Source organism: Portunus trituberculatus, chromosome 40, assembly GCF_017591435.1.
Source record: "Portunus trituberculatus isolate SZX2019 chromosome 40, ASM1759143v1, whole genome shotgun sequence".
NCBI lineage: Eukaryota > Metazoa > Arthropoda > Malacostraca > Decapoda > Portunidae > Portunus > Portunus trituberculatus.
This window is the reverse complement of record NC_059294.1, coordinates 13,584,749-13,607,603: the sequence shown is the minus strand read 5'-3', so window position 1 is coordinate 13,607,603 and position 22,855 is coordinate 13,584,749. Positions and strand designations below refer to the sequence as shown.

The 22,855-nt window shown below is 44.8% G+C and overlaps 1 protein-coding gene across 11 annotated transcripts in view; it reads left to right on the top strand.

The window, feature by feature from the left end:
• Window positions 1-22,855, top strand: part of LOC123515992 — a 106,346-nt gene that overhangs the window by 71,003 nt on the left and 12,488 nt on the right. For all 11 annotated transcript variants that reach the window (XR_006678042.1, XR_006678041.1, XM_045274958.1 and 8 more), the window contains 8 exons: window positions 16,964-17,262; window positions 17,790-18,020; window positions 18,451-18,628; window positions 18,919-19,005; window positions 19,381-19,537; window positions 21,564-21,717; window positions 21,966-22,092; window positions 22,325-22,495. Coding sequence is in view for 9 of the 11 variants with exons in the window: in XM_045274958.1 (XP_045130893.1) it covers window positions 16,964-17,262; window positions 17,790-18,020; window positions 18,451-18,628; window positions 18,919-19,005; window positions 19,381-19,537; window positions 21,564-21,717; window positions 21,966-22,092; window positions 22,325-22,495 (1,404 nt within the window). In the remaining 2 variants the exon portion in view is untranslated. The remainder of the gene's footprint in view (window positions 1-16,963; window positions 17,263-17,789; window positions 18,021-18,450; window positions 18,629-18,918; window positions 19,006-19,380; window positions 19,538-21,563; window positions 21,718-21,965; window positions 22,093-22,324; window positions 22,496-22,855) is intronic.

The following is a 22,855-nucleotide window of genomic DNA, read 5'->3' as shown; positions in this document are numbered from 1 at the left end:
ACTCAATCTTTCAACTCCTAAAGTTTCTCCTCTGTTCATATGAATTGTTGCGGTGTAAGCTCGGATATGATTTCGAGAGAAGCTAGTAACTATAAATGAAGACTATCGTGTTGCTAAGTTTAGTGGTTGTGGCTTTCTTGTATTTTACGGTGAAATCATCGCCACCGTCATTATCCCGAACAGTCAAAGGGTTGGGATTGAGGGAAAATAATAACTAGTGGAGTGTGGCGTGTTGTTGGACGTGGCGGGCAGTGTGTGGGTGTCGGCGTGGCGTGGTGAGAGTAGTGGTGAGGAGAGTGAAACTAAAGTAAGCTTAAAGTTGTTTTAGAAATCATTGTTTTGTAGGAATGAAGCTACAAAAACTCATCTGATTTGTCACAGACTGTCTCTTAAGGAGTGATCGATATGTTGTTGCTTGTTCTTCCTTTGTGGTTCTCGACGCCTTGTGCCGCCATTGCCACTTGTATAGATCACATGTAATTTGATAACCTGCTGTAATTCTCAACCACCAATTCTGTCTCGTCCACTTTTTTTCTATTTTTTCCCGCGATTTCAAACTTCAACCTTCATTTACCGCAATCAGAAAAAAAAACTCAAAACTTTTTATACCTGTTAATTTTTCTTCATACATAACGAGAACTCATCGATACTCACCAGTAACCTAAACTTACTCAACGTGATGAAATGATGACTTGAAGAATAAAAGGCAGCCTTGTCCCGTGGCCTGCAATGTGATGACAAACACAAAGAAAGAACCAACACCACCACGCCTGTTCATCCTTAAGGGTCTCACAAAGCTACACTATCTGATCCAGTAATCCTAGATAGAGATGTTAGCGAAGGAGCGGCCCCCATACGTAGATCCGCCTCCTTGGGGTGCCTTCCATCGCTGGGGTCCTTATGGGTGTCTCGGGTCTTACCATTGGGAAGCTTTAAATCCCTCGTATCCTTCTTCCTTAATGATTCAGTGAAGGATATCGGGTCTAGGTATAAGTACTTTAACGACCGTTATTAGCATCAGCCTTAACTTAACCTTCCGCACCACACACACACACACACACACACACACACACACACACACACACACACACACACACACACACACACACACACACACACACACACACACACACACACACACGGTAGCTCAGTGGTTCGCCCGGTAGCTCAGTGGTTAGAGCGCTGGCTTCACAAGCCAGAGGACCGGGGTTCGATTCCCCGGCCGGGTGGAGATATTTGGGTGTGTCTCCTTTCATATGTAGCCCCTGTTCACCTAGCAGTGAGTAGGTACGGGATGTAAATCGAGGAGTTGTGACCTTGTTGTCCCGGTGTGTGGTGTGTGCCTGGTCTCAGGCCTATCCGAAGATCGGAAATAATGAGCTCTGAGCTCGTTCCGTAGGGTAACGTCTGGCTGTCTCGTCAGAGACTGCAGCAGATCAAACAGTGAAACACACACACACACACACAGATGGGCGGGAGCGGGCCAGTGAGCTGTTAGGTGAGGTATGGGGGGAGGAGTGTAAATAATACATTTTTTGAAGGTCGAGCAGCCAACCACTAGTGTACTGGTCTTTAGGGCGATTACAGCATACTACCCCCTTCTCCTACCCGCCCCACCACCGCCCACAACCTGTCCTGCTGCATCCCGCTCCGCCCATGTCGCACCTTGCTCCAAACCCCAACACACGGGCTGTCTTGCGCCATCACACCCGCCCCCAGCCACTGTGTGTCACCACTTTACTACCTCGTCTCTGTCATCTCTCTGCTCGTATGTAATTTATTTTTTATCCCTCTTCCCCGGAACATTACCGGTGTGGGATGGATTGTGGGAGAGACTGGCCGTGGTGTGGGCGGTAATGGGCGGCTTAGACACTCCCTAACTCCCTCCCCACTGTGTGCACTCCACGCCCCTGACAGGCGTCCATCACTGCACACCCTCGCCATTCATAGCCTCGGTGGGTAGGGTCTGTGAGGGGCTTAAAGGCCGCGACGGGCTGATAGGGGCCGCGGGAACCAAGTGGAGGCCTCTTAAGCGGTAACAAACAAAAAAAAAAAGTAGTCGCGTTAAAGGAAGAGTAGAAATAGTAGTAATAGTAAGAGGAGGAGATGGTATAACTGCAACATCAAAAATAACAGCAACAACAACATCATTACTAATGGTGGTGTTATTACAAGTGTGTTGCAATAAGCTCTGCGTGGGGCCACGTGACACCTGTTCAATTACCGCTGATATACACTTACGTACGCCAAACTCCCCCGAGCCGTACAAAGTTCACAGTTCAGTGTTTGTCCTTGCCCCTCCTCCTCCTCCTCCTCCTCCTTCTTCCACCCCCACCCCCTCCCTGGCACACTCGCTGCCCCCAACTCTGCCTTAGTGGGTGCACATGTTCCCAAAACTAAGTACATGTGAAGACAAGAAAGAAAAGAATCATAATATTTTCTTGATCTTTGTCGTATATTATCTTTACAAACACGAATCTGTAAATATTTTCCTTCCTCGAGTTCACTTTCCTCAGCGATATCCATGTAGAGAGCTTGTGAATCATGTGTTTGGAGGTACAAGTCTGCGCTGCGTTCGTGTCCGTTGCCAGCTGTGTTTGCCTCGGGGCGTGACGGTTGGGAGTGAGAGTCAGGCAGCGGCAGGAAAACATGGAACAGTGCTAATATTTGCGGGAACACTCGGGGTAGAAGACTATAGAGGCACGCAGAAGGGAAGAGTCGGTGCTTAAGATTGTTGTGAGATGAGGAATTGGATTAGCTACAGAGGAAGGGATTGTTGTAGTGTTAGGGGGTTCGGAGCGAGGAGGTAGTGGTGTTGGAGGTGAAGGGGCAAGAAGGAAGATTCTTAGGGGGCTGGGTGTGGCAGATCACGTGGGCGGCGCTTTTTTTTTTTTTTTTTTTTTTTTTTTTTTACAAGGTGTTTGGTGTAGGCGTCCGGAATGACAGGTTGTTAGGCTGCTGAGGAATGGATTAGGGAAGCTGCGGGGGGTGGGGAATGATGGCTGTGGTGGTGGTGGTGGTGCGAGGTAGTGGGGACGAGACGGTTCATGGGGGTTTGGTGATGAAGGTATGTGATTGTGGTGGTGACAGGGGTGATGGTGAAGAGTGTTTGAGTGAGTGGTGGTGAGTGGTGAAAGCATGAACAGGTGGAGCAGCTCAGAGATCCTCCATCCAGTATCTAACGTTAACCTTTCGTTCTCATCCACATTGTATCGGCCATCCTTGAGACGCCTTGCCAAGCCCTCGTGCAGATCTTGCCCACTGTATATATACCTCCCTTTACACACTTGTCGTAACACCGCAGAATGAATAAAAACAGTTGAAACAATGAAGAGAATGCATGAACAAGAAGACAGAAACGAAAGAACTGAAAAAAAGGAAAACTAAAATAGACAAAAAATTTCTGTACAAACCTCCAAAATATCGCTTTTTAACACTTGTAGTAACACCAGAGAGTAGAGAAAACTAGCTTAAAACTATGAAGAGAACACGTGAACAAGAACAAACAAACGAACTAACTGGAAAAACAAGTAAACAAAACTAAACAAAAACGCTCTGTACAAACATACCAGAAATCGCGCAACAGCAAATAAATGACGCAGTGAATAGGTCAATAAAATAAGATCTACTACAAACCCCCGACATTTACTCCACACAAACATGCCACGGAAACAACAGGACCCGCATGAAAACCGGTGCTGTGAGTGCTTGCTGGAAATAAATGGCAGCAGTAATAAATGCGACAGGCGAAGCGAGAGGCAAGTCAGTCGTCGTGTGATGCATCGTTTGAGCTCAGTGATATAAAAGGCTTGGTCTCCACCCCTTGCTTCCCCAGACACCCCTAGTCACCACTCCACTCTCTCCTATACTCCTTGCCTCGCCTCGCCTCGCCTCGCCCAGCCCGCCATTCATTCCCTGGGTCGCCCCATGAGATCAGAGGCAGAGAGTGACTGGCTGCGGGCGAGAAGGTGGAGATGCGTCGCTTAGTGGACTGCCTGACCCTTTGTGGAGTTTGTTATGTGGAGAGGAGATGTGACGGACCCCAGAGGAATTGTTATTGTGATGTTTGGAGGGGTGGTGGAGGTTGGGCAGTGGTTGTGAGAGGAAGAGTGGATGGCGAGGGTGGTGATGTGGGGCTGAGATGAGGACTCAGATTAGGTACAGAGGAGGGGGTTGTTGTGGTGTTAGGGGGTTTTAGGAGAGGAGGAAGCGGCTGCAGGTGTTAGTGGAGGTAGTGGTGGTGGGGGTGGAGTGGGTAGAGACGATGGACTGGCCTCCCCACGCACAGGTGATGCAAATTAACTAGTCTGGAAAAAGGGCGCGGCACTTTTGAGTGGACCCGTCCCGTCCCTGCCCACGCCACGCCACGCCCACACCACACCACGCCTCGCTGCCAGGGTTGTGACGGCGTGTGTCGTGTACTTTTTTTCATGTAGTACGTAATATTCACGTCGATAAAGCCCTCCGCGACCTCCACAGCCATTAAACCGCGGTAATGGGAGGGGAGGTGGAGGTGAAGGACTTTGTTTTGCTGGCTAATTACGTGAAGGGAAGGACGTGCAGGTGGAATGGAAGGTGGAGGTGAGATGGAGGCGAGATGAGAGGAGGAGGAGGAGGAGGAGGAGTTGGGGCGTGCATCAGCGTCTCCCTCAAATTCTGGTTACTTCAGTGTTTCGTGTCTCGCCACCACTCTCCTCTTTCCTTCCCAGCCGCCCACTCCCGCGCCCTCATACTCACCTCACACTCACCCAACTGCCCTCTTCTGCGAATATTTTTTTACGAGACGCAAATTTAAGTCCCATTAAACTATATTGGCAACATTTAATATGCCTGAGCGCTGAGCCAAGGTGGAGGAAGAGGAGAGGGCGGGGGTGAGAGTGAGGGGGCGGTTACTGGTCTGACGCGCCTCTCACCACACAGAATGGTCACCAATGTTTTTTTTTTTTTTTTTTTTCGGCCTAAGTTGTGGCCTGCGGAGGTTGCTAAGAGAAAGGTGTGGTGCGTTGGTTACCATGAATGTAGTGCAGGGGGTGAAGGGAGAGGGTTGAGAGAGTCGGTAGAGTGTTGGGTGGAGGAGGGTGATGGACGGGTTGAATGGAGGGGCGGGGGGGAGTAGCAGCGGTGAGGGAGGAGAATAACTCATCGATGAATAATAGTTATGCATTAGTTTTTTGGTTGGAGCAGGTACTCAAATACAGGTACCGCAGCCCAGCCTCGGTCCTCACCAACACCTGTTTGGCCCCGTGATGGATGGGCGGCGGCTTCCTCGCCTCCACCCATCTCCCATCTTCCACCCCTTACTCCGTCCCTTCACCCTGCCACTCTTATAACTCTGCTCACCCTTTCATTCCTGCATCTAATTCTAACCACCTTCACTGCTGCACGCTTCCATTCACCTCTATTTCACCCAAGAAGTCCTCTACTCCCGTCGCTGGCTCCTCGGGCAAGGCGGACCCGCACACCACACTGGCTCGCACCCCGCTTTGCATAATATCCACTTTGCGGTGTGTGGTTTAGGGATTTAGGACCGAAACGTAACCTGACAAATTGAGGACTCGTGGGGTTGTTACTTGGTGAGGCGATGACGTGGAACGCTACTCACCACTCGCTACTCGCTGCTCCTACCGTCCCGTACTCCTTGAAGCCTTTAAAGCATGCACCCACAGCCCTCACAGCTACCCCTTCCTGAAAGCGCCGCCCCACCACTGACTCAAGCGCGCGCACACACACACACACACACACACACACACACACACACACACACACACACACACACACACACAGTGGCTTTCTGTGTGTCCAGCCCCGCAATAATCGCTTCACCTGCTGATGCGTCACCTCCACCATGGTGACAGTCTTCTCACATTGCTGGACCAGCTGAGGCGGTGGCTGCTGTGGATTCCCGACCTTCATTTTTCCAGCAAACAAGGAAGCCAGCAACTGTGCCCTCTCCTTACTGCTGGTGGCGACAGTACCGTCCTGCTTGCTGAGGGAGGGATGGATTCTTGGTGGCCAGTTCCTTGTTTGTCCTTAACAAGAGACCACCAAGTTTTGTTTCCTACGCCAGTGCCACACAGTTTCCGGCGCAGGCTTTCCTCCCACTTTTTTAAGGCCCACTTGCTGGTTACCACCATCCTCCTGCATGCAGCCCTGTGCAGGTCCTTGTTGCGCCGAGTCGGGTTCCTCTTGTAGCGGAGCCAGGCAGCATACTTTGCCTCGGCAGCAACACGGCAACGGTAGCCAAACCATGGCTGATCCGTCGATCTGGTGGTGTATTCCCTGTGTGGGACGTGGCGTCTCTGGAGGGCGAGAAGGTGAGAGGTGAGTGCAAGTGCTTCACTCTCTGCTCCTCCCTGTAGCAGAGTGGCCCATGGGGTGTGGGTCAGGTCGCGGCGCAGGGAAGCCCAGTCTGCTTTGTTCCACAGCCAGATGGTGCGGGTGGTGGCCTCGTCCTGAGCCACGCCCACTTCCAGCTGTGTCAGTACAGCGTGATGGTCAGAGCTGCCCACGAGCCCCAGCTGATGACACTGAAGCTTGTCTTCCTGGTAGTCTGAGATGACAGGGTCTAATGTCCCTCCTCGTTCATGTGTGGGGAAGGTGACATGATCTGTCAGACCCTGCACCTCCAGGAGATTCTCGTAGGCGTCTCTTTCCAGGTGGTGATTGAGATCCCCCACAATCAGCACGTGGCTGCAGCTGTGTGCCATCATCAGGTTGTCTAAGGTCTCAGTCAGGTACAAGAGTGAGTCAGGCCCTTGTCGCGGGGGGCGATACAGGGCACACAGCAGGAGGGCTGAGCGGTCTGCCAGCATTACTCGGAAGTACATCATCTCCATCATTGGAGGCGTGTCTATGTCGAGTAGCTGGGCCTGCATTCCTTCCTTGAAGCAGACAGCCACTCCACCTCCTGTTCGCTCCTGTCGGTCCCTCCTCACCCAGTGGGTGAAGCCCTGCATCCTGCCATACGTGGGCTCCACCTCACTGTTCAGCCATGTCTCGGTCACCACAACAACGTCTGCATTGTGTCGTTGCACACAGTTGTGGTATAAGTCTGCAAGGTTAGTCCGGAGACCACGGACGTTGCTAGAGACGACCTTTAGTTGGCGGCGGGGCAAGCTGGCTGTACCATGGTGAGGGATGGTAGTGAGCGAGGCCTGCTAGTCCGAGGTGGTGGTTAGGGTCCGCGGCCGACTGCTGGTACTGGTGAAGAGGAGTGGTCCACTGCCGCCCCTGGTTCTGATTCCAGATACCAGGCTGAGGAAGGAGTGGGCGAGGTTGTGGCAAGGACTGAAATGAAGTGAGGGGGTGGGCGGGCTGAGGCGCTGCAGGTGGGAAGGGTGTGGCTGTGTATCTTTCCACCGTAAGAAGCCGCTGTAGGAGACGCTCCTGACGTAAATCGTCAGTTCTGGCGTGGCAAGTAGCAGAAGTGTGTCCTTTCCGTGAGCAGTACTCACACACACTTTTGCCTTGGCTCTCTCTCTCTCTCTCTCTCTCTCTCTCTCTCTCTCTCTCTCTCTCTCTCTCTCTCTCTCTCTCTCTCTCTCTCTCTCTCTCTCTCTCTCTCTCTCTCTCTCTCTCTCTCTCTCTCTCTCTCTCTCTCTCTCTCTCTCTCTCTCTCTCTCTCTCTCTCTCTCTCTCTCTCTCTCTCTCTCTCTCTCTCTCTCTCTCTCTCTCTCTCTCTCTCTCTCTCTCTCTCTCTCTCTCTCTCTCTCTCTCTCTCTCTCTCTCTCTCTCTCTCTCTCTCTCTCTCTCTCTCTCTCTCTCTCTCTCTCTCTCTCTCTCTCTCTCTCTCTCTCTCTCTCTCTCTCTCTCTCTCTCTCTCTCTCTCTCTCTCTCTCTCTCTCTCTCTCTCTCTCTCTCTCTCTCTCTCTCTCTCTCTCTCTCTCTCTCTCTCTCTCTCTCTCTCTCTCTCTCTCTCTCTCTCTCTCTCTCTCTCTCTCTCTCTCTCTCTCTCTCTCTCTCTCTCTCTCTCTCTCTCTCTCTCTCTCTCTCTCTCTCTCTCTCTCTCTCTCTCTCTCTCTCTCTCTCTCTCTCTCTCTCTCTCTCTCTCTCTCTCTCTCTCTCTCTCTCTCTCTCTCTCTCTCTCTCTCTCTCTCTCTCTCTCTCTCTCTCTCTCTCTCTCTCTCTCTCTCTCTCTCTCTCCTCTCTTGCTCCTTACACCGTTCCACACCTCAGTCAGAGTATGGGCCAAAGATTGAAGTAAACATTTCATCATCCACTCGCATTCACTTCTACGAGACTGAATAGGTCTTGCAGTTTTTCTTTTTTTTCCCTTTCTTACGGCACTAAGTCATAAAAGCAGTGAATTATTTAATAGTAAGGGGCCGTGTGCGACTTAACCCACCCCGCCGCCCTTACCACGTGACCTCAATGTTATTACAGAACTACAGTTATGCATTTGATTTACCTGAAGTACGCCCCAAGACTCTGAGACGCCCTGCTGCTGCTTGAGGTGACGCCGCCCCTTCGTCCCCTCTCCATAATCAGCCTCCAGCCATTACCCATTAATTCAGCAGATTATAGGTCTAGCTGGTGAATAGGCCTACTAGGGGTGGCCTCTTCAGATAAGTACTCCACGCTACCCATATTTATCCACCGTTCAAATTCTCAAACTGATCCCTGTGCTCCTCCCCACTCTACCTCCAGCTCTCCCCACCCACCTGTCCTACACCACCTCCTCTCCATCCCCAAAGAGAAATACCGCAGATATGTATTACGGAGAAAACAAAGTGTGCAAAACGGAAATGCTGTTGCGGAGAACCTTCCGTACTGCATCACTGGTTCGTGCGTGAAGAGCGTGGCGGGACCTGAGTGGGGGTGTGTGGAGAGAAAAAATGCAGGTGGAAATTCTGGTCTTATACTGAGCATGACGTGTGTATGAGAGAGAGAGAGAGGGGAACGGGGTATCTTAGGCGTTGTTTTGCCGAAGGGTGCTCAGGTTACGCAGGCAGGGTGGGGAGAGAGAGAGAGAGAGAGAGAGAGAGTGTGTGTGTAATTCACTGTTTGATCTGCTGCAGTCTCTGACGAGACAGCCAGACGTTACCTTACGGAACGAGCTCAGAGCTCATTGTTTCCGATCTTCGGATAGGCCTGAGACCAGGCACACACCACACACCGGGACAACAAGGTCACAACTCCTCGATTTACATCCCGTACCTACTCACTGCTAGGTGAACAGGGGCTACACGTGAAAGGAGACACACCCAAATATCTCCACCCGGCCGGGGAATCGAACCCCGGTCATCTGGCTTGTGAAGCCAGCGCTCTAACCACTGAGCTACCGGGGTGTGTGTGTGTGTGTGTGCGCATGCGTGAATGGCGGGATGCTGTGCTGATAGATGGAGGTTACCGAGATCCAAACACCTCAGAAAACGCTCCCTTTGTCGCTGTGTTTATTCTTCCACCTCCCTCGACGTAGCCACCCCGCCACACACGCGCACACTTCTTCCTTTCTTTCTCTATCTTTCCTCTTTGTTTTGTCTTCTCTCACCTCGTTTGCTCTTCACCTTACGCCAGTCTACTTTTTTCCCCTCCCCTCCCCTCTCTCTCTCTCTCTCTCTCTCTCTCTCTCTCTCTCTCTCTCTCTCTCTCTCTCTCTCTCTCTCTCTCTCTCTCTCTCTCTCTCTCTCTCTCTCTCTCTCTCTCTCTCTCTCTCTCAAACATTGAATCTGAAAAGACGTAGTGATCCAGTTTGACATATCTTTACTTTTTATATTATTTATTTATTTATTTTCATTTAGTTTTTATTTAGTTTTTTTTTGTGTGTGTACTTTCCAATTTGATCTAGCGCATTCTGATTATCTCCCCCTCTCCTCCTCGGGTCCATCTTCCCCTCGCCTTCTTGTCCCCTTTCCTTCGTCTTCCACCTCCCCCGTGGCGCTCTTCATTAGGAAGGAAAATATTAGTGATAACATTCTCACGTCGCCTCGATAAGCGCCGGTCGGGTGTCGTTAGTGAAGTGCAAGTGTTTATCATGCAATTTATAAACGTTTGTTCTCGTCAGAAATAACCCAGTGAGTCAGAAGATTAGTAATTGATATTCTCTCCTTCTCCTCCTCCTCCTCCTCCTCCTCCTCCTCCTCCTCCTCCTCCTCCTCCTCCTCCTCCTCCTCCTCCTCCTCCTCCTCCTCCTCCTCCTCCTCCTCCTCCTATCTTCTTCATTAACTTCTTATATCATGTAGTATGTCAAACAGTTACTCAAGAAAAAAGAGAAGGTCGGAGGTGATTAGTAGTGTCTGCACGCACTGGGTAAAATGAAACGGGCTAAATAAAGTAGGCACACACACACACACACACACACACACACACACACACACACACACACACACACACACACACACACACACACACACACACACACACACACACACACACACACACACACACACACACACACACACACCTTTCAAACGGTGACAAAACTCTAGAAAGATATCACCCAGCACACTAGCATTGAGGCACACCCATTCTAGCCTTGCCTGTTCTCGTCCACACCAGCAGGAGGGATGAAAGTCTCGGTCCTGCTGAATTCCCAAAGACACTCTGCAGGGGCGAGACACGTGTGACAGCAATGCTTGGTATCCTTGGTGAGGGAAAGATAGCTGGAAGATACTTGAGAATGTGTTTAGGTTGAATGTGCAAAGTAGTGATGAGGATAATAAGAGCTGAGATCACAAGATATTCGGCGGGAACTAGTATCAGCTTGTTTGTACTCGATAGTGGTTGCTTGGAATGCTGAGAGGGATGTGTATACATTGTGTCATGCGGCGGCCACCTGCGTCAAGACAGTTTATAGGACCGTTTAGTGTGTCTGTGTGTTCTGCGTTGGTGAAGATTATACCAACATGCGTTAACTTCCTCTCTCTGGACAGGTCTGAGTGAGGAAACAATGTGCTTTTTTCCTATGAACGTTTACAAATTTGTATTATGATTACTTAGAGAAAATGTGAAGAAAAAAATGTAAGATTTGACGCAAAAAATTACTCTCGCTTGCTTGCTTCATCACTCACTCACTCGTACAAACCAGCAATCTAACTTAACATCTGCCTAACCCATCTAAGTGATTCACTATTACGTTACCAAAATAACCACAAAATAAAGTAGATAACTCGATAACTCGCCGACGATAACTTGCTAGCTAACCAACCAATATATACGCATAGAGTCAAGATGGCACTAAGTTAATATGGCTAGGGTGTCGAAATGATAGTATGATGAAGCCACAGTGCGCTGACGGCCGGCAACTCCACTTTCACCAATCTATTAAGAAAGATGAATCGTCACTTATCACTCACCGCGCTCCCTCTTCTGATACATCGCCGTGGCCTTGTGTGTGTGTGTGTGTGTGTGTGTGTGTGTGTGTGTGTGTGTGTGTGTGTGTGTGTGTGTCGCTCTTGATACTTCTAATTAGTTGCCGCAGAAAAATGACGAGCTTGTTGCTGTGTGTTCTTGCATCAGTGTTTTTATACTCGCGTCCTCTAAATTGTGTTCTCATTTCAGTATCCCCTTTCATTTTCCCTCATGTTCATGTCTCAGTGTGTATTTTTGTGCAGGTATCATGATAGGTGCCCTTGTAGCTGTGAAGTCCTCGTGTGTACCTGTATATCTTTATCACCTTTGTTTATGTGTCTTTGTTTTGATAACATTCTCTTGTCGCTCTTCATAACTCTGATCCTCGTGCATAAGACCACCTACTGGTCCTGTCGATGTTCGAATAGTAAATGTTCAAATCTCTCTCCTATACGGTGTCGATGGTTCGGTGGTAAAGTCCTCAGATAAACAAATGGTTTACCACTGTTCGAATTCTCGTCCCCCCTTCACTTGTGTTCCATGTTAAGACGTTTTTATTACTGATAACGAAGATGCTAATTAAGTTTTAGACTCAACACCTACCATGCACTGAAGTCATGAAGCAGAGAGAAAGACTGGGACAGGAATTTCTCTATTATTTTCAACACGATCCTCTGATAATTGTAGTGTTTAGGAGTCTTTTGATTATTTTAAGGATATTTTAACAAGGATTCTGCATCATCAATGGAAAAAGCACGCATGAGACCCCAAATAATGATATCTACGGGCTTTGAGATTAGTTCTTGTGAGAGGAGAAACGGTGGTGATGGGATGATAAGGAGCACATGCAGGGAGACGGCGAAATGAGGCAGCAGCAGGCTTGTTCTCGTTTATCAGGTCGGCGATGAAATATGAATCCTGTGTCTGTGTTTATGACGGGAAATGTACTGCAGGGTGAGGAGAGATGGAGAATTCAGGATTGCCTCTAGTTACCTGCAATGCCTCACACACACACACACACACACACACACACACACACACACACACACACACACACACACACACACATCCATAGTGAGGTTAAGCATTTCAGTTCATTGTCTTAGTGTCCCCCCCCCCCTGTACATTTTCAGTGTAATTTTTTACATTGCCAAAGTAATAAACCGTATATTATTATTATTATTATTATTATTATTATTATTATTATTATTATTATTATTATTATTATTATTATTATTATTACACACACACACACACACACACACACACACACACACACACACACACACACACACACACACACACACACACACACCGCGTAGTGTAGTGGTTAGCACGCTCGACTCATAACCGAGAGGGCCGGGTTCGAGTCCCGGTAAGCGGCGAGGCAAATGGGCAAGCCTCTTAATGTGTGGCCCCTGTTCACCTACCAGTAAATAGGTACGGGATGTAACTCGAGGGGTTGTGGCCTCGCTTTCCCGGTGTGTGTTGTGTGTTGATGTGGTCTCAGTCCTACCCGAAGATCGGTCTATGAGCTCTGAGCTCGCTCCGTAATGGGGAAGACTGGCTGGATGACCAGCAGGCGACCGAGGTGAATTACACACACACACACACACACACACACACACACACACACACACACACACACACACACACACACACACACACACACACACACACACACACACACACACACACACGTTTGTTTGATGAATTAATTATTCACGTAGGTCTGACCGCCTCTCTGCGTCTGTCTGTCCCTCGGAGGTTGTTGCTTTTAGTGCTGATAAGTTAAGGAACAGCAAGAGGAGGAGGAGCAGAAAAGAAGTTCAGTCAGGCACACCTTATTGGTGAATACTGTTCTAATTTAAGCAAGTGTTCGTGCAGTGATATTGTTGGGATCATATAGGCAGCCCATGCAAGAGTGTCTTCCGAAGGGCTTATAATGTCCTCTTTATCCCCGCCTTGAAGAAAACGGTGTGTGTGTGTGTGTGTGTGTGTGTGTGTGTGTGTGTGTGTGTGTGTGTGTGTGTGTGTGTGTAATTCACCTGGTCACCCAGCCAGTCTTCCCCATTACGGAGCGAGCTCAGAGCTCATAGACCGATCTTCGGGTAGGACTGAGACCACAACACACTCCACACACCGGGAAAGCGAGGCCACAACCCCTCGAGTTACATCCCGTACCTATTTACTGCTAGGTGAACAGGGGCCACACATTAAGAGGCTTGCCCATTTGCCTCGCCGCCCCGAGACTCGAACCCGGCCCTCTCGATTTTGTGTGTGTGTGTGTGTGTGTGTGTGTGTGTGTGTGTGTGTGTGTGTGTGTGTGTGTGTGTGTGTGTGTGTTTACCTAGTTGTATTTACCTATATAGTTGTAGTTTTACAGGGCCTGGGCTTTATGCTCGTGTGGCCCCGTCTCCATATCTACACTTATCCAATTTTTCTTTAAAACTATGTACACTCTTTGCTGACACCACTTCCTCACTCAAACTGTTCCAAGTCTCAACACATCTTTGCGGGAAACTAAATTTTTAACATCTCTCAGACATCTTCCCTTCCTCAGTTTCTTACTATGCGATCTTGTGCTTCTAATGTCATATTCTTCTCTCAGGATTAGTTTCTCATTATCCACTTGATCCATTCCATTAATCAATTTATAAACTTGTATCAGATCCCCTCTCTCTCTTCTCTGTTCCAGGGTTGGTAGATCCATTGCTTTTAGTCTCTCCTCATATGTCATCCCTTTAAATTCTGGAACCATTCTTGTAGCCATTTTTTGTAGTCTCTCCAATTTCCTTATGTGTTTCTTTTTATGGGGGTCCACACAACTCCTGCATATTCCAATCTAGGTCTTATTTTAGTACTTATCAATTTCTTCATCATTTCTTTGTCCATATAGTGAAATGCTAATCCAATATTCCTTAGCAAATTATACGTCTCTGAAAATTCTATCAATATGGCTTACCGGTTGATTGTTTTCTTCCATTGTCACACCCAAGTTCTTTTCCTTTTTTACTTTTTCTAGTTCTACTCCATCTCCCATCTTATAGTCGTCTTTCACTTTTTTCCTATTTCCATGACATGGCTTTTGTCCACATTGAATTCCATCTCCCATTTTTTACTCCATTTCCAGATCTTGTTTAAGTCTTCCTGTAGTATTTCACAATCCTCTTTTTGTTTGTGTGTGTGTGTGTGTGTGTGTGTGTGTGTGTGTGTGTGTCGAGTCAAATATGTAACCACCGTAAACTGCATTGACCAACGATTAAAGCCCTGAATAGCAAAAAGCTTACATATGCATGTAGAGATCAGCACACCTGCACTACCTTAATGTTTGGTGTCACCTGCATGCCTCCTCCTGCAGTCTTGCTTCACACCAATGGATGTTGTGTCCCTGTGTCCCTCTCAGTGTAGTTGTTTGTGTGTTGCGTCATGTGTGGATACAGTCTTGCCTTGCCCACCTGGTCACCCGGGACTCGATTCATGTCGCAGGAAAGGCGCGAGAAAGAGGAACCAGTTGTGAATGGCCAACGTCGAGGTGATAGTGGCCAACCTTCTCAGGCTGTATATGGAAGACACTGAGAGGAAGTTGTCATTAACTCCGGCTTGCAGGACGAGTTGCGGCTGCGGTCAACTGTGCTAACTCACCAACTCCCTTAAGGTTCAGAGTTGGCGCGTTCCCAAATGTGTCTTCAGTCCGTACAGGCAGCATAGCGAGCGTCCACCCCTGCCCTGGAATCTTGTCTGGCTCGCTGGGTATGATTCTTGTTGGGGTCTTAGAGAAAAAAGAAAAGAGAATGAATGGCTGTTTGTGGCCTGACCAGAGGCAGTACTGAGGAGGACAAGGTCGCCCGCCGTGCTGGTGCAATAGAGAGCAAGGCTGGCGGAGCAGGTGTTGATGCTGACAACCTCACCTTGCATCAGCCGTTACTCTTTCTCTTGTTTCACTCCCGTAATATACGTACATATGATTTAAAACTACTTTGCATAGACTGTGAATTATGCACGTTGACTGGTTTGGCGTGGAGATTGTGTTTATAAATGTGAAACGGATGTGCGCGTGGAGTAGTTTCACTCCTCAGTCATATTGAAAACAGTGAGCTTCATAATGATGTGGCACTGTAGTCCCCTATCTTTAGTATATAGCAACGCTGAAACGGTGGTAGGTGGTAGGTGTCCTCTGCTGTTCCAGCTGTATTTGGTGCGGTGGCCTCGCCCGCACGGGATATACGATTCAGTGGGATCATGTTGTTAGTCCATGGGTTGTCATGAAATGAGGAAGTTTGAAGTTTTTGATGTGTACCTGTCCGGGCTGCAAGCTTGTATAATGGTTGACCGTGAGGAGCGAAGGGTTGACCTTTAGATGGATCTGCAGCATTAGTATTTGTTTCTCGGCCGGCTGCAGGAAACGGGGTCACCGGTGAAGGCGGGAGGAAATAACCAGTGTTGAGAAATTCCCTGGCCCGGCGTCTTCCTGGTTTAGTGGCAGCGGGAGAGTGACGTGGGATCATTTGAAAAGTTCAGAGAGCTTTGAGGGCTTATTAAAAAGTGAAGTTATTTTTTTTTTCCCCTCCCGTGTTCGTTACAGTGTAGGATATTCAATTTTGTTACTCTGAACTGTCTTCCATCTGGAGAGCGTTCATTACATCATCACAACTCTCCCCTCCCTGTCTGCCTTGCCGCACCCTCAGTCCTGTGGAAATATTAGTACTCCCGTGCTCAGCCTTCACATCGATTTAATCAACGCGCTTCGTGTGTGCCGGACCACGGAGGGGCCATTACGCCGAAAAGAAATATTCGCAGCCTACCAGGCGGTGTGCCGGGAATCCATTACCCTCCAGTCTGTGACGTCAGCCTCACTTCCTCGCTCATTGGCGGAAGTCCATTGTCGCACTTGGATTACAACATCTGGCTGATTTACAATTAATTTTCTGATGCCATGTGCGGTTGATTATTGTAAGATGTTTCTTTTCGAATATCATTACCACTTCGTCACACTAGGAATTTATCTTATTGGTCTACAACTATGTCCTATTACTGGCATTACGTATCTACATTGCTAGCTGTTTTTGTTTATTTATTTATTTTCATTTATTTTTTTGTTGTATCATGGTTTCCAAATATTACACCAGTCAACTTAAACGTCAGTATGGAAAGGAAAAGAAGACAAATTTCAGTGTCGTGCTTGAAAATGGCGTTTCATTGCTGGCGTGACCCTCCACTGTGTACATACCACTTTTCCCTATGGGAGCAGACGAGCTATATGGCAAAGTAATGTTAAAAGTTATACCATCAGAGGTCTGAGGACTTAACTATTCTTGATAGAACACTTTGTTGGTGTATGTATGTAGAATTGTTTTAAAGTGTCTGGCAGCATATGTTTCAAGTTTTTTGTGACATTATTATTAATATTATTATTATTATTATTATTATTATTATTATTATTATTATTATTATTATTATTGTTAATATTATTATTATTATTAAAATTATTATTGTTATTATTGTAATTATTCTCATTATTATTGTTAGTTATTGTTATTGATATTAGATAACAGTAAATCATTGCAAGATTTGCAGAGATGGTGGAAACTTATCTGATAAGACTACAGTATGTAGTATATAAATGACATGACTGTATGACAACAAAAGTAATGAGACCTTTCTTTTTCTACAGACTTACGTACGAGAGGGCAGTGCAGCGCAGAAAGAGAATGCTCGTCCTCTACCTTCCTCTGGAAGCACCTCACCTGTGTCCCCTCTATCCCAAACCACTACCATCTCCCCACTGGCTCCCACTAGCCCTACCCCAACTACTCCACCCCTCACCACAGCCCTCCAGCAGAATGCCCATCCTGCTTCCCCTGCCTCCCCAGTGGGTCCCCCTGGGTCTACAACCTCCCCCTTGCACCCTGCAAGGGTCCCCAACACCTTACGCCGTCACAACAAGTCCACCAAGAACCTCCTTATACCCAGGTAAACTCAAGAGTTATTTTTCTAATTCTTGTGCAAGTTTAAGGGGGATTAAAGTAAAATCCAGGCAGTATTTGAATTTGGTTTTGAGTTTTTAAGTATGTGTGTGTTAAGAACCATCTATAGTATATGTTCTACACAGCTGTAGTATATAAATTTTGTGTTTGTGTTAGATGTTCTCTGCTTTAGATAATTTTTGAAAAGTCTCATAGTAGGAAGTTGAAGGAAAAAAATTAGCTCAAGTAAAAAGTTTCTCTCTCTCTCTCTCTCTCTCTCTCTCTCTCTCTCTCTCTCTCTCTCTCTCTCTCTCTCTCTCTCTCTCTCTCTCTCTCTCTCTCTCTCTCTCTCTCTCTCTCTCATTTGTGATTAGAATAGCAATAGAGGGACTTCTATTTTCCAGTACCTCAAAATAGTCACATCACATAATCCTTTGATTTTATGATGTAGTACAGTATGTAGAATAGTAAGGGTTCACTCAGGCATATAATGTGAGTTTGGGATCTGGTAGTGATGCTATTCACTCACTTCAGATTCTACTACCCAATGGGTCGGCCATCCACCCCTGCGAATCAGGAGCAGGCACTGTCCCGGGTGTCAGCAGTGTTCCGGGAGCAGAATGGCCAGGTGATGCGGGACAACATGGACCCACTCATGCGTGCCTGTGGCCTTCCACTTTACTGGAAGGCCCCGCTGTTTATCGCCGCTGGCGGGGATAAGCTTGGCTACCTCACACAGGAACAATTTTCAGATTACTGGAGCAGGTTGGTACAGACAACATTATGCTCCTAACACCATCACAGGATTATATTTTATTTTTAAAATAGTATATATTTGTGTGTTGTATTGATAAAGTCCAGGAATGCATGGATAGCACACAACATACATCATGCATATTATTTATGTAAAAAATCCTGAAGTAAACATTAGGAAAAAAAGAGTATGTAGTATATATTTGGGAATGGAAATAAAAATTTTAAAAAGACAGAAAAATGGTGACTGAAATATAATTTTACAATTATGTTCAGTGCTATACTATAGTACATATAAATGAAGTAAGTTATTCAGAACAAAATACTGTACTCAAGTTTTGTTTAGAGATTACTTGTGAATCTTTTTGGTCAATATTGTATGCCAATATTTAGAGAGAAAAAATAGATACTTGATAATTCACAATGGTTTTCGGTCAAACAGAGTAATCTCAACCTGCCATGACACGGCCTCCCGATTCGTGCGTGTGCTGACCCGTGGTATGCGGAACTACCTCCTGCCTGAAGACTTCCTCAGCATGATCCAGGACGTTGTGGACACACACCCAGGGCTCACCTTTCTCAAGGAGGCTACTGAGTTCCACTCCAGATATGTGCACACAGTAAGGGATTATGGTTATACATTTCTCTCTCTCTCTCTCTCTCTCTCTCTCTCTCTCTCTCTCTCTCTCTCTCTCTCTCTCTCTCTCTCTCTCTCTCTCTCTCTCTCTCTCTCTCTCTCTCTCTCTCTCTCTCTCTCTCTCTCTCTCTCTCTCTCTCTCTCTCTCTCTCTCTCTCTCTCTCTCTCTCTCTCTCTCTCATGTTCATGCATTGATACAGAATTGTAAAAAATATATGACATATGTTTCATTAGTATATTCATATTATTAAATAATCTTTTTTCATTTTGCAGGTCATAGCAAGAATATATTATTGTGTAAATAGATCTTGGTCAGGGAGAATAACACTACCAGAACTTAGAAGATCCAACTTATTACAGGTAAGTTGTATTGATATTCAATGAAGACTACAACTAAGCATTCAGTGACACCATTAGATCAGTTTAAAGATTTATTTAGTGACAGGACAGTCAAAACCAACCTAAAACCACTAGTGTGAAGCTGCAAAGCTGGGTATGAACTTGTTGCATACTAGTAGTGCACTATTGTGATGTGACACTTACAAGAAATGTACAACTTGTTACAATGTAATTAGTATCACACATAGAGAAACTTTTTGTCATGAAAATGACTACTGTTTACCAGGTTAATTCCTACAATGATGTCAACTCAATATATATGGCTTTGTCTGATACAGTATGTCTTTGTGTTTTTTTATGTATTATAGTTGATCCTTGAATTATTTATCTCCACAGGTAATTAGTATCTTAGAGGAAGAAGAGGATATTAACCAAATCACAGATTACTTCAGTTATGAACACTTTTATGTCATTTACTGCAAGTTTTGGGAGCTGGATACTGACCATGACTTGTTCATAGACAAGCATGATCTGGCCAAGCACAATGAGCGGGGTGAGTCTCTCTCTCTCTCTTTTTTAGTGAAAGTTTGTAAATATTCTTTCATTTCAGTATTAATTGATGATAGAATATTAACTTTATGTATGTTTATACTGAACTGAAATTAATTTCCCTTTACAAAATTTAGGTCATACCCACCCATCTCTCTCTCTCTCTCTCTCTCTCTCTCTCTCTCTCTCTCTCTCTCTCTCTCTCTCTCTCTCTCTCTCTCTCTCTCTCTCTCTCTCTCTCTCTCTCTCTCTCTCTCTCTCTCTCTCTCTCTCTCTCTCTCTCTCTCTCTCTCTCTCTCATATAAGCTTGAATAAAAAAGTTCAACCTCTCCTATATATTTTCTTTCCTTATAACTCTCCTGGTGCCCAGTTTCAAGTTTCTGCTGTAGTACTATTTGCTACCTGTTCTTCATTTCATGAGCTCCATCTGTCTTCATATTTTTTATTCCATTCTGAGACTCTTAAAGTTACTAACAATAATGACTTCTTTGTTGCTCTTTGTAAATTTCCTGACTTGTTTTCCTTTGATTTAGCAACTTTCCTTGTTTCACACCCCTAGGTCACAGCTGTAAGTAAGCACTGGTTATAGGCATTGCATTTTAATGTTGGTGAGACACCTCTCTGTATATGCTTTTGCTTGCTAAGTATTTGCTATTATATATTAATGCATTTTTATTCAGTTTTCATTATTATTATTTATTCATTTACTTATTTTTATTTATTTTATTTACATTTTTTATTAAATTTATTTATTATTTTTTATTTATTTTATTTATTTTTTTATTTATTTATTTATTTTTTTTTTTTTTTTTTCTTCTTCTTTCAATTCCATCATTAGTGTTAATGTTGTTACTCTGTGCATTATTAATGAATATTAGCTTTGCTTCTCTTTCTTTTTAGATCAGCCATTGATCCATGTGTATGCTTTTTGATGGACACCTTTTCAGTGGACAAAAACACATGCTGAAAAATTTATTGATAATTAATTTCAAGTATCTACAATTAGTTGTAATATAACACCCAGTGTGTAAAGATTAAAGTAATATGTGAATCTTAGAATTATCATGTTGCTAATTAAACTGAAGATATGAGTTAGTTCTAAGCATTTATTATTGCCTGTACTTTACACTTTAATGATGATTAATTCCTACACCACAACCTGTGACAACACAATTTTTACTTCTGTGTCTTTATCCATCAACCAATCAGCCATCCACAAGACAGAATGGTTTACTTTGCAAATATCCTATGTTCTATAAATAAGTAACTTTGAGGCTGAGTCCTGTATTCTTAATCACTGTTGGCTTTCATAATATTGGTTCTCTAAGACCACAGAAATTCTAATCAAGTTGTCTTTTATATCCATTGGTAGTACATAATAACTGTTAAATGTTCCAAAAAAATCATAGAAATACTTGTGAAAATTCTGATAGCCTTTATTAAAACCTTAATTAAAAGTAATAGAGGTAAGACGCTGGATTGTTTGAGAATACACATCTGAGCACTACTTTCTTTCCAATTCTGAACAGGTTACTTGAATGCTTAAGTACAGTTTCATTGGCTCTTGTCATAGCTTGAGCCAAAATCAAATGTGGCCTGACAGGACTGTTTGCAGCACTCCACAACTTTGGGGTGTGGGATTCCTCTATGCTTGATAATGCAACAGTAAAAAACAGACAGTATACTTTTGAGATTTTTTTTTGCATTTTGATGCATTTCTGTCTCTGTGTTGTGTTCATAGATATCAATATAGTAATGAACGTGCTGAAAATTCATCTTTCAGTTTTTGCTGATTGTACTCTAGCACTTTTGTTCTTCAGTCATGTGAAACATTTTTGTGCGTATATATTGTGCTGCAATATATTTAACCAAGACACATAAAACAAATATGGCAAGCACATCAAACACACTCACACAGCTTATGTACTATATCCTTACTAGTCAAGTTAAACAGCCTGCATAATATTCAAGTTCTAGACTTTGATGTGGTTGAAATACTTGGGAGAATTACTATAAGAACTGTATTTCAGCTCTCTCTTGGCGCATGATTGAACGGATATTCAGTGGAGCAGTGACAAGGGGACGCCTTCAGAAGCAAGACCGCATGGGCTACCAAGAATTTGTGTGGTTCCTCATTTCTGAAGAAGACAAACGCCACCCAACAGCCATAGAATATTGGTTCAGGTAAATACCATTGTTGAGATTTATAACAAACAATGGAAAATCTTGTAGCTTAGTAAGCCACTGTGGTGAATAAGACTGATTCATGTAAATGTATTGCTTGCCTTTCAGTATGATAATAATGATGGTAATCTTCCATATGTATCCATCACTAAGCAAAGTAATTTTGCTTTTGAAATCTTAGTTTCACTTTTGTTGAGTGTGTAAGACAGATTCATGAATTTGCACTAGTAATGTGCCCCCTTCAACAGGTGCATGGACCTTGATGGGGATGGCTACCTGTCCATGTATGAACTAGAGTACTTCTATGAAGAGCAGCTGCAACGCATGGAGGCTTTGGGAATAGAGACCCTACCTTTCCATGATTGCCTTTGTCAGGTAGATGAAAATTTATTATAAACTCTGCTATTTTTTACCTATTCATCATGTTCATTAATCATTTATATTTTATATCCAATAATTCATGGTTTGACACATAATAATTAACAATGATTACATGTAAAAAAGGAAAATGTAATGAAGAAAGAGGATTATGAGACACCAATGATAATTATTAAAAATTTTGTTTAGATAGCAAGCTTTTGATCTTAATATATGTTTGCTATTCTAGATGCTGGATATGGTTCGACCAGAGGAGAACGACAAGATATCACTCAGGGACTTGAAGAAATGTCGAATGACTCCTATTTTCTTTGATACTTTCTTCAACTTGGAGAAATATCTTGACCACGAACAGCGAGATCCCTTCGCATCCCATAGGGCAGAGGAAGATGGCTCTGAGGTAAGAATTGAAGACCTCCTCATAGCCATCCCTGGAGACAAACATATATTTCTATACTGAGTACCACCATTTATTCTTAACCTTCTATAAAGTTGTTTCATTTTAGCAGTTGTCTTACAAGATTTTCTGTGGTGTGTTACAGAATAAGATCTTATAAATTTCTCCTTATGTTTGAGAGTATATGAAAAAATGAAATAGTTTTTTGGAAGCAGAAATATCATTAGTTTTATTGAGATTTAATTATTTTCTAATTGAAAGATTTTTAGAATATTTTCTAATTTTATTGAGATTTAATTATTCTCTAATTGAAAGATACATAGAATATTTTCTAGTGTTTTATTGAGTTTTAATTATTCTTTA